Genomic DNA, 12,502 nt, shown 5'->3' with positions numbered 1-12,502 from the left:
GACACAAGACACAAGACACAGACACAGACACAGACACAAGACACAGACACAGACTCAGACTCAGACTCAGACAGACACAGACTCAGACTCAGACTCAGACTCAGACAGACACAGACTCAGACACAGGTAGACAGACACAGACACAGACAGACACAAGACACAGACACAGATACAAGACACAGACACAGACACAGACACAGACACAAGACACAGACACAGACACAGACACAAGACACAGACACAGACACAGACACAGACACAAGACACAGACACAGACACAGACACAAGACACAGACACAGACTCAGACACAGACAGACACAAGACACAGACACAGCACAGATACAAGACACAGACACAGACACAAGACACAAGACACAGACACAGACACAAGACACAGACACAGACTCAGACTCAGACAGACACAGACACAGACTCAGACTCAGACAGACACAGACAGACACAAGACACATACACATACACAGACACAAGACACAAGACACAGACACAGACTCAGACTCAGACTCAGACTCAAGACACAGACACAGACACAGACTCAGACAGACACAGACTCAGACACAGGTAGACAGACACAGACACAGACAGACACAAGACACAGACACAGACACAGATACAAGACACAGACACAGACACAGACACAAGACACAGACACAGACACAGACACAAGACACAGACACAGACTCAGACTCAGACTCAGACAGACACAGACACAGACAGACACAGGTAGACAGACACAGACACAGACAGATACAAGACACAAGACACAGACACAGACACAAGACACAAGACACAAGACACAGACTCAGACACAGGTAGACAGACACAGACACAGACAGACACAAGACACAAGACACAGACACAGACAGACACAGACACAGACACAGGTAGACAGACACAGGTAGACAGACACAGATCAGACACAGACACACATAGACAGGTAGACACAGACAGACAGACAGACAGACACAGGTAGACAGACACAGACAGACACAGGTAGACACAGACAGGTAGACAGACACACACACACACAGGTAGACAGACATAAACAGACACAGAAACAGACTTAGACACAGACAGACACACACACACACACACAGACATAAACAGACACAGACTCAGACACAGACAGACACACACAGACATAAACAGACACAGACACAGACACAGACAGACACACACAGGTAGACACAGACAGACACAGACACAGACACATACACAGACAGACACAGACACAGACACAGACACACACAGGTAGACGCAGCCGAGTTTACCCATAATGCATCGTTACTCAGCTGGAGGTAGATTTTGAGGAAATGTGTAAATGATGTTACACACTCTTGAACAGCAGGCGGCGGTATAGCGCTCAAGACCCGCCGGTAAACCGAGTGAAGAAGAAGAAGGAGGAGGAAGTGACGTGTATTTTCTGCGGCGCGCTGTGGATCGTAACGTTGAGTCTGAGTTTTATTCAGATAATTTTAATATAAAACATGTACGATCAGGACGAAGGTGAGTTTCACTTGAAAACAACGGTTAGCTTCTCGTTAGTTAGCGGTTAGCAGCTAGGGTTAGCCTGAAAACAGATGGACGGATGCTATCAACAGCTAATGCGATAAGTGCGGTGCTTTGTTTGAGCTAAAAATGCTAACATGCTACAAACTGCTAATAAAGGATTCACAAAACAAACAGGTTTAAATAAAAAAGATAAAGTTCACTCAGACAAACTGTGACGTTAAACGGATTCTGATAGGTCCTTTGTTGTCTAGTTACTTGTTGTCTAGTTACTTGTTGTCTAGTTACTTGTTGTCTAGTTACTTGTTGTCTAGTTACTTCGTTACGTTGTTCGTTAAACTATTTACTTTGCAGAAATTATCTTCACTTCCAACAAATGGCAGAAATCGGTCAGTGATATTTCCTCCTGTTTATTTGTCAGATCCTCAATATGATGAAGATGAAGATGAAATCACTCCGGATTTGTGGCAGGAAGCTTGTTGGATCGTCATCAGGTAAACGCTCCTGTTCTGATTATCAATATTATTGATAGGTAATAACAGATTGAGCTTTTACTCTGAAAGGTGTGGTGTCTGTAACTACTGTCGATTAAACAGAATACACTTTTGTTTTGAAGATGATTAAATAAAAGATCAGTAAAATAATAAATCAGACAGCACGAATGTTGACAGCAGTGATTTATTCTCGCATCAGTTTGATTAATGTTTTGTTAAAAAGTGTTTAAAGGCAACAAATGTCTCCTCTGCTTTCTTTCAGCTCTTATCTGAAGAGGCGCTCTGATTCCTGCTCTAATTTTGAAAACCCTCTTTGTTTTATTGCAGCTCTTATTTTGACGAGAAGGGTCTGGTGCGGCAGCAGTTGGATTCCTTCGACGAGTTCATCCAGATGTCGGTTCAGAGGATCGTGGAGGATGCTCCGCCCATCGACCTGCAGGCTGAAGCTCAGCACACATCGGGGGAGGTGGAGGAGCCGGTGAGTGGTGGCTGAACAGGAAGTGTGGTCAAATGATTACAGCTCTTGTGACATCACACTGACCCGTTTTCTGTTTCAGCCTCGTTACCTACTGAAGTTTGAGCAGATCTACCTGTCGAAGCCGACGCACTGGGAGAGAGACGGCGCTCCGTCTCCCATGATGCCCAATGAAGCCCGACTACGAAACCTGACGTAGGTCTTGCCGGCCCAACCCTGAATATTAAAGAACAATTTAAAATTGAATTAATTGATAAATTACACATTTAAAAAAATAATTCTGTTATTAATGTCATCCATGGACTGACCGCCATCACCATGAGTCACAGGTTCTGTGTGTGACTGCCCCCAGGTACTCCGCCCCTCTGTATGTGGACATCACAAAGACCATAATAAAGGAGGGGGAGGAGCAGCTGCAGACGCAACACCAGAAAACTTTCATTGGAAAGATTCCCATCATGCTTCGCTCCACCTACTGCCTGCTGAGTGGTCTGACGGATCGAGATCTGTGCGAGCTCAACGAGTGTCCGCTCGACCCCGGCGGGTATTTCATCATCAATGGCTCCGAGAAGGTACGCTGTGACGCCACAGTTCACCATGTGACATCATCCACAGACTTGCACCAAGCTAACGTAGCTTTCCTCTGTTTCCAGCCTTTATGCTAAGCTAATCTAACAGCTGAATGTTGAACCCTCTGAAAGTTGGTCAGTGGCCTCTGACCCTCTTTAGTGAATTTCAGGAATTGTCGGGGGTCAAAGTTTAGAGTGAACCCTGATGTGCTGTCAAATCCAGCGGTGACCTGTTGCATCTAAAAATAGACATTAGTAAAATGATAAGTAAGTGGAACGGTATCTCCCAAACGCCGAACTCATTGAAAAAGTGCTGCCCATAGATGCACCGTATGAATGTGTGTGTGAATTTAAAACTGTACTTTAAAGATCTATATAAATAGACCATTTACCATTGTATGTGTGCATGTTGTGGTGTGTAAGTCTTGTGAACTTGTTGTGTTGTATGTAAACATGTGTACTTATTTTGTTCAGGTGCTGATTGCTCAGGAGAAGATGGCGACCAACACAGTGTACGTCTTTGCCAAGAAGGACTCGAAGTACGCGTACACGGCCGAGTGTCGCTCGTGTTTGGAAAACTCGTCTCGTCCTACCAGCACCATCTGGGTCAGCATGATGGCGAGAGGAGGACAGGTGAGTCCCGACAATCCGTCCATCAATATCAGATCAATATCTTCTTATTGACGAACTTCTCGTCTCGTTTAGGGAGTGAAGAAGAGCGCCATCGGTCAGAGGATCGTTTCCACGCTGCCGTACATCAGACAGGAAGTTCCCATCATTATCGTGTTTCGAGCGCTGGGCTTCGTGTCAGACAGAGACATCCTGGAACACATCATCTACGACTTTGACGACCCAGAGATGATGGAGATGGTCAGTTTGATTATGGTTTATTGATCAATTACTGATTGAGACATGATCCGTTAACAGGCAGTCAACAAAGTGGTGCCTGCTAAGTTGTGATGTCAGCGATGATGTCACTGTATTTCCAGGTCAAGCCGTCTCTCGATGAAGCGTTTGTGATCCAGGAGCAGAATGTGGCGTTGAACTTTATCGGTTCCAGAGGAGCGAAACCCGGAGTGACGAAAGAGAGACGAATCAAATACGCAAGAGAAGTTCTGCAGAAAGAGATGCTGCCGCACGTCGGCGTCAGCGACTTCTGTGAGACCAAGAAGGCGTATTTCTTAGGGTGAGTGTCCGTGCACGTCAGGTCACCTGTAACTGTGTGTGTGTGTGTGTGTGTGTGTGTGTGTGTGTGTGTGTGTGTGTGTGTGTGTGTGTGTGTGTGTGTGTGTGTGTGTGTGTGTGTGTGTGTGTGTGTGTGTGTGTGTGTGTGTGTGTGTGTGTGTGTGTGTGTGTGTGTGTGTGTGTGTGTGTGTATTTTTGTATATGTATTTGTGTTTTTAATTGTACGTGTGTGTGTGTAACTGCGTACATGTGTGTGTTCTCAGGTACATGGTCCACAGGTTGCTGCTCGCTGCTCTTGGCAGACGGGAGCTGGACGACAGAGATCACTATGGCAACAAGAGGCTGGACCTCGCTGGGCCTCTATTGGCGTTTCTGTTCAGAGGGTGGGGCTTCTTCTGTCATGACCTATGTTAGTGTTAGTCTTGGCGTGTGTTAGTTTGTTAGTTTTTGCATGTTGCTGGTGTGTTATTAGCCTTTTTAGTGTGTTGTTAGTGTGTCATTATCATCAGTGTGTTATTGGTGCTTATGTATTGTAAGTTTAAGGGTGTTGTTAGTGTTGTTGTATTGTATTATTGTTAGTGTGATGTCAGTAGGGATGTCACCATATCAAAAATTGTCGATACCCATACCATGACATTTCCAAAATTCCCAATACCCAATTCAATACCGCGGCAACAAAACTATAAATAGGACTTGGTATCTTACCCTTCCCAAATAAATTAGATTCTGATTCACATGGTTTCGATTCGCTTTTCGACTCGATATTTATTCACTTAAGGATATTTCATTGAAAAATACCAATTTTGCTTGGATATGAAAAAATCCTCAGAGAACTAAAGCTGTAAACTGCAAGGAAACCTCTAACTTGGTGTTTTATTAAAAATATTAAGGTTGGCCTGTCACAATAACACATTTCCCCAGAAATAATTGTGATAAATTATATCATATTAACCATTTCATAGTACTGATATAATGATAATAATATAGCATGATAATAACTGTTCGAAGAGGAAGGAATTTAAATTCTTGAGAATAGTCGGTCTGATATTTGAAGTAGAATTAATAATAATGAAATATCCTAAATAAAACAAACAACACAGCCAAAACAATAAATAAAATTGAATCTGAAGCTCTGTTAACAATAACTTCCTGGTGTTGTTTTTTCAGGATGTTTAAGAATCTGTTGAAGGAAATCAGAATTTACGCTCAGAAGTTCATCGACAGAGGAAAAGACTTTAACCTGGAACTCGCCATTAAAACCAGAATCATATCTGACGGACTCAAATATTCACTCGCCACTGGAAACTGGGGCGACGTCAAGAAAGCTCATCAGGCCAGAGCTGGAGTGTCACAGGTGAGGTCACCCGTCTACAGCTGGTTCCGTTAATCATTCAAGGATGTGGCAGAGTTTACATTTAAACAGCTCAGTGTGACAGGTGTGTCTTTCTCAGACTGGATCACGTCCTCAGGTTGTGTATTTGTGGTTCGTAGGTGTTGAACCGTTTGACCTTTGCGTCGACTCTGTCTCACCTTCGTCGAGTCAACTCTCCGATTGGCAGAGATGGAAAACTGGCGAAACCTCGACAACTACACAACACACTTTGGGGGATGGTTTGTCCGGCCGAGACGCCAGAGGTAAAAACACGACTCACAAAAATCCAGTTTAACTCGAGAGGTAAAAATGGTGATTACAAACTAAACTCCACCTGAGCTTCAGATATTGGTCACGGTGACGAGTAGGGATGTCACGGTCCTTCGGTACCAAGTTGATTTCTAGAAATGTCAGTCATTGAGCTCCACCTGATGATAATAGGTGTGTACTTTTCCTACTTGCCACTGTTCTGTTTTAAGTCTTTTCTTTCTATTTATTACTTGAAGGTTACAGAACCACAGGTACAGTTGTTTTTTGTATGTTCGAATGTTTTTAATATATTAGCGTGTTTTGAAGTAACTGGGATTTATTGTTTTGTTTTAGATTTTGACTGTGGTATCGAGAATCGTGGAATTTCATGCTATCTGTATCGACTTCGAACCTTTTGTGTATTGATGATCACGTAGGCGAACGTGTTGATGATCAGGTTGACGAATGTTTTGATGGTCACGCTGTTTCAGGGTCACGCTGTGGGTCTGGTGAAGAACTTGGCCCTCATGGCCTACATCTCTGTGGGCTCTCAGCCGTCTCCCATCCTGGAGTTTCTGGAGGAGTGGAGTATGGAGAACCTTGAGGAGATCTCACCTGCCGCCATCGCAGAGTCCGTCACCTCCGTTTCTTATTTTACATCTTTCAGAAATAACTAGTTAATTAATTAAAATTACACAAAAATTAAAACTATTCATCAGAAACTAAGGAAGCATATACTAACAATGGAAAAAAGGTTCTGTTCTATTTTTCCTTCAAAGTCTTTATTTGTTGTTTTAGTTTTTAGATTTTCGTTTACTAATGAAGTTCATGTCTCAAACTGACCTGCAGGTGGCAGTATTCTACTGAAACATCCACAATATGTTCAGTTCTTTTCTGTGAGCGTAAACTTCGACAAGAACTTGTGCATTGCCAGATTGATTATCTGTCAATGACTAATATCAGTTATATTTAGATTACAGTTACACTGAACTTTAGAGTCATATTTGTTTTTCATGTGTTTTCATTGTTTTAGTGCCACTAAGATCTTTGTCAATGGCTGCTGGGTCGGAATCCACAAAGATCCTGAACAGCTGATGAACACACTGAGGAAACTCCGCAGACAGATGGACATCATTGTGTCCGAGGTGAGCCACTCCATATCCCATAACATACCATACCACTCCATAACATATACCACACCACTCTATAATCTAATCTTTCGATCACCTGATCAATCGGAGCCTCCCTCCTGCTTTGAAACCGATACGAACACGTAAAGTCAGCTGCCCCACATATCGATGACATTACCGGGTTCGAAACCTTTCAGGTGTCGATGATCAGAGACATCAGAGAACGTGAGATCAGAATATACACAGATGCCGGACGAATCTGCCGGCCGCTGCTGATCGTCGAGAAACAAAAACTGCTGCTGAAGAGACGACACATCGACCAACTGAAGGAAAGGGAGTACAACAACTACAGGTGAGACAGTGTAGGATGCCTCCTGTAGACTTCCTGGTTCTGAGCAGTGGTCGTTGATTTTCGGTTGTTGTGACGGTCAGCTGGCAGGACTTGGTGGCGAGCGGTGTGGTTGAGTACATTGACACTCTGGAGGAAGAGACGGTGATGCTCGCCATGACCCCTGATGACCTCCAGGAGAAGGGCGTGGCCTACTGTTCCACCTATACTCACTGTGAGATTCACCCGTCCATGATCCTCGGAGTTTGTGCCTCCATCATTCCCTTCCCCGACCACAATCAGGTACGAGCGAGCAAGGTTTTCGATTTAAGATCCTGTGACGTGTTGATGATCATCTGAAAACTCTTTGTTGTTCAGTCTCCCAGGAACACGTACCAGTCTGCGATGGGTAAACAGGCCATGGGCGTCTACATCACCAACTTCCACGTACGAATGGACACACTGGCTCACGTGTTGTACTACCCTCAGAAACCACTGGTCACCACCCGATCCATGGAGTACCTGCGCTTCAGAGAGCTTCCTGCAGGTATCTCACCTTTATAGTTGGCATCTGTATGGAATCACATCTGTACAGTATCAATTCAATTTTATTTGTATAGTGCCAAACATAGTACACATTTTCTCAGGGCGCTTTACATATTAAGGTCGATACCCTTAAAATTAGAGAAACAATGAGCAGCTCTGACGACTGAGAGAAAATGCAGGGGTGGGGGGGGCCAGGCACCATTGTGTAACCGTCAGGTTTTAGCTCTGACTCGTTATAATGGAAACAATAAGAGAGATATTTTTAGATGTAGAGATGTTATTAATGAAAGCAGCAACAGTTCATATATTATTAATGATGATGATTATAATTGTTATTTGAATCCTTCAGCTCTAGAGAGAGCAAGAGAGAATTTAGTAAAACGTACTCTTCTTTTTGTTTCCAACACTTTGGGATTCCTCCTGATCATTCTGACTGTTTCAAGATTAACGGACATGAGGATGCTTTTAGACCTGCACTGAACTGCGTGAGCCGACAATCTCCCGCTGCGTTGTTCATGTGTGAAAGGAAACCTCTGTGAACCCTAACCCTATATGTGCAATTTTTAATATTTTCTGGCTTAGTTTGTCTTTAGGTCTTTTCTATTATGTGTATTTGTGTTGTGTTAAGTTACTTGCCTTTTATATTTGCACATGGAGCTGGGAGAAACATCTGAATGACAATAAAGTTCCCTTTGACTTTGGAGGTCAAGTCTGAAAACAGCTTAAGAGGGTTAGGGAAGCTCTGACGCTGAACTCAAAGATTCTTTATTTCTTTTTACCAAATGTTCCAGTGAAAGTTGTAAAACAGTTTTTTCTTCTTACATCAACTTTTAGATAAGTTTCAATTCTTACCTCCGACCAGGTGAGTTTGTCTTTCAGGTAACAGGTCAGAGTGAGGTGGTCATTACGTCTCCGACTGAAATCTGTTTTTCAGGTATCAACTCCATCGTGGCGATTGCATCGTATACAGGATACAACCAGGAGGACTCTGTGATCATGAACAGGTCAGCCGTGGACCGAGGTTTCTTCAGGTGAGGCTCTGCCGTTGCTAAGACCACAACTGAGAGCGGTTGAGTCCTCACTTTGTTTGAAGCTGTTGTTTTGTCCTTCAGGTCTGTTTTCTATCGATCCTACAAAGAGCAGGAGTCAAAGAAAGGTTTCGATCAGGAGGAAATCTTCGAGAAGCCGACCCGTGAAACCTGTCAGGGTGAGAACTGATGAAAACACGTCCAGTCACAAGCGTTTGTTGTTGGTGGTGGGCGGGGCTAACGTTACAACACATACTCAGAATAAGTTGAAATCATATTCAGGTATGAGGCACGCCATCTACGACAAGCTGGATGACGATGGGCTGATCGCACCCGGCGTTCGTGTGTCCGGTGAGGACGTGATCATCGGTAAGACGGTGACGCTGCCGGAAAACGACGACGAGCTGGACAGCACCAATCGGCGTTACACAAAGAGGGACTGCAGCACCTTTCTCAGAACCAGCGAAACAGGCATCGTGGACCAGGTGATGGTGACCCTGAATCAGGAGGGCTACAAGTTCTGCAAGATCAGGGTGAGGGGACGCAGCACAACACCTCACAGAACATGTGACACAACACCTGACAGAACATGTGACAGAACACGTGACACACCTGACAGAACATGTGACAGAACACGTGACACACCTGACAGAACACACCCAGCAGAATGGTGATGACGTCAGTCTTGACGTTTTCTCTGACGGACTTTATCTCCTGCAGGTGCGTTCTGTCCGGATTCCTCAGATCGGAGACAAGTTTGCCAGCCGACACGGACAGAAAGGAACCTGTGGGATCCAGTACAGACAGGAGGTAAACAGGAAGCTAATCTGCTGATTGATTATCTGACTGATTTAATTGAGTGTCTGTGGACTCGGTGTGACTCTAAAGTTTTAATGTTTGTTTTGAAGGACATGCCATTCACCTGTGAGGGAATCACACCTGACATTATCATCAATCCTCACGCCATCCCGTCCAGAATGACTGTCGGCCATCTGATCGAGTGTTTGCAGGGCAAGGTATTGATCATCATGACTTGTAACAATTAATGACTGTTGCGTGACCAGTGTAACACGTTTATAGTATGTCTCTTATAAAAGTCCGAATAGAGAATAGAAGCTTTTATTTTGAAAGATGTGGGTTATCACCAACTTCTCTGCTGACTTGCAGCTGATTGAGTCACATTTACACGTGTGACACTTGTATAAACATTGACCTACATGTCATTAACATATTTATTTTTGGCATGTTTCAGGTGTCTGCAAACAAGGGTGAGATTGGTGACGCGACGCCATTTAACGACGCCGTGAACGTACAGAAAGTGTCGAACCTGCTCTCTGAATATGGATACCACCTGAGAGGAAATGAGGTCAGCGTGAGGTCACAACATTAATCATGTTTAAACGTGAACACACCAACCCTGCATCTGTCAGTGTGATGACATCACTGTGATGTCACTGATATCTGAACTTCATCATATTTGGAATATTTACCAGAGAAAGGTTTATGGTCCCCACCTCAGCCTCGGTGCATGCTGGGATATTTCTGAAGGAATCTCAACACGTGTGAAACCAAATCTTGTTTCCATGTTAGAACCTGCTCTAAAAATACAAGAGACGGTCTACCTACTAACTAATATAACTAACCTACTTATCTAACTTATCACCTCACTGATGCAACTAACCTACTTGGGTAGGAGACTGATTATTGATCTGTGATCAGGTTCTGTATAACGGCTTCACCGGGAGGAAACTCACGTCTCAGATCTTCATCGGTCCGACGTATTATCAGCGTCTCAAACACATGGTGGACGACAAGATCCACTCGAGGGCTCGGGGCCCCGTCCAGATCCTCAACAGGCAGCCGATGGAGGGAAGATCACGGTGAGACATACAGAACCAGTCTGTGTCACCTGTCTGTGTCTGTGTTACCTGTCTGTCTCTCCTCTGTCCTTCTGTGTCTCACCTGTTTATCTGTCTCACCCGCTGTCTGTCTCTCACTTGTCTGTCTCAGTGATGGCGGTCTGCGGTTCGGGGAGATGGAGCGTGATTGTCAAATCGCTCACGGAGCGGCTCAGTTTCTCAAAGAGCGTCTGTTCGAGGCGTCTGATCCGTATCAAGTCCACGTGTGTAATCTGTGTGGACTGATGGCCATCGCCAACACACGGACGCACACGTACGAGTGTCGAGGCTGCCGCAACAAGACACAGGTACGCCTGATCAATAACCAATCACAACACGTAGTTAAACGGGTGTTTTTGCTGCTGACTGTGTCTGATGTTTCCTCTTTGTTTGTGGGCGTGGTCAGATCTCTCTGGTGCGGATGCCGTACGCTTGTAAACTTCTTTTCCAAGAGTTGATGTCGATGAGCATCGCCCCTCGTATGATGACATCGTAGAATGGCTCAGCCAATCAAACGACTTCCTGTGACTCATCAGCAGGAAGTAGAAGTACAACTTGAGTGTGATGTCATCGCAGTTTAATGTCGTTGTCTCACTTTGTTTTTGTAGAAGTTGAATAAAACTGAATTTTTGGATCACATGGTTCAGTCTCTGACTCCTCATTGGTTCAAGTCATCACCAACTGAATGATTGATTCTAAAACAAAAGAAAGTAAATTATGTCCAAACGAACCTGCAATTAATATTTCCAATTAGCTGAACACTCAATCATTAAACTGATGTTACTTAAAATGGGTTAGTCCTCAAAACTAAGTCTAAATTTCTGCATCTACGTTTGTATCTAAAGCCATTTTCAGATATGACTATTCCAGAGTTTGTGTTTCACAGCTGAACAACACAACAGCAGGTTTTCTGCACAGGAAGTGATGTATTACCTCTGCTGCAGAGGTCATGTGATCATGTTGACATCACCTGACACGTCGTCAGCTCTGATCACCACAAACTCTCTTCACATCTTCGTCTGTCTTCATCGTGTTTCTAAACTTCCCACCAGTAGCTCTCAGGAATTCAATTTTAGCCACATTTTAAGGGAACATAGACGGGATTGAAATTCAATTCAATTTGTATAGCATCAAACCATAATATACATTATCTCAAAGCTCTATCTATAAGCTCAAGACCTTAAAATGTATAGAGAAACCAACAGTTCCCATGTCATTTCTCTCTGATCCCCGGTGTAAACATAAGTAGACATAACATGAGTACACAACATATTAAGTACTCTCTGGTCCTCCTCTGGTCCGAATCACCAAATGGTCTTTGTCTCCAGGAAGAAGCTCCATCTTCTTCCTCCCATTGAGGACCTGAGGGAAGACACCCAGTATCATCACCATCAAACATCCAATGAGCAGCAGCTGTGTTGATGTCAGAGGTCACTCATAACCACCGCAGTTTTTATCATTTGACTTCACTGACATCAGTCGATGGAGGAATGCTGTCCTCTGATTGGTTGTTCCTCTGGGGCTGACGTTCAGTCTGAGGTTTAGATTCAAAATAAAACTTCCTCCATCGCTCTGATTCAGTTCCAGATTTCTATCGTTTCAACAAACATGTAACAGGAAGTTAGGCGATGGAGTTTCCCTCACTTCAGTTAAAATGTTCAGCTAAAACAAAGTGTTCAACGTCGTTCATAGTTCAAAAA

General features: G+C 44.0%; 1 protein-coding gene across 1 annotated transcript; it reads left to right on the top strand.

Moving 5' to 3' along the window:
• The first annotated feature begins 1,390 nt into the window (after positions 1–1,390).
• polr2b (RNA polymerase II subunit B) lies at positions 1,391–11,443 on the top strand. The gene is made up of 25 exons (XM_035152387.2): positions 1,391–1,525; positions 1,950–2,022; positions 2,350–2,500; positions 2,580–2,692; positions 2,850–3,069; positions 3,541–3,699; positions 3,772–3,936; positions 4,056–4,252; positions 4,515–4,634; positions 5,419–5,605; positions 5,743–5,886; positions 6,364–6,503; positions 6,906–7,017; positions 7,200–7,354; positions 7,435–7,633; positions 7,709–7,877; positions 8,811–8,907; positions 8,989–9,083; positions 9,187–9,437; positions 9,625–9,714; positions 9,813–9,920; positions 10,157–10,270; positions 10,624–10,784; positions 10,915–11,110; positions 11,209–11,443. The coding sequence occupies exons 1-25, from the start codon at positions 1,507–1,509 to the stop codon at positions 11,296–11,298; spliced, it is 3,525 nt and encodes a 1,174-aa protein (XP_035008278.1). The 5' UTR covers positions 1,391–1,506; the 3' UTR covers positions 11,299–11,443.
• The last annotated feature ends 1,059 nt before the right edge of the window (positions 11,444–12,502 follow it).

Source organism: Hippoglossus stenolepis, chromosome 3, assembly GCF_022539355.2.
Source record: "Hippoglossus stenolepis isolate QCI-W04-F060 chromosome 3, HSTE1.2, whole genome shotgun sequence".
NCBI classification, from domain to species: domain Eukaryota; kingdom Metazoa; phylum Chordata; class Actinopteri; order Pleuronectiformes; family Pleuronectidae; genus Hippoglossus; species Hippoglossus stenolepis.
Note: the sequence above shows the minus strand (reverse complement) of the source record. Positions and strands in the feature narration are given on the sequence as shown.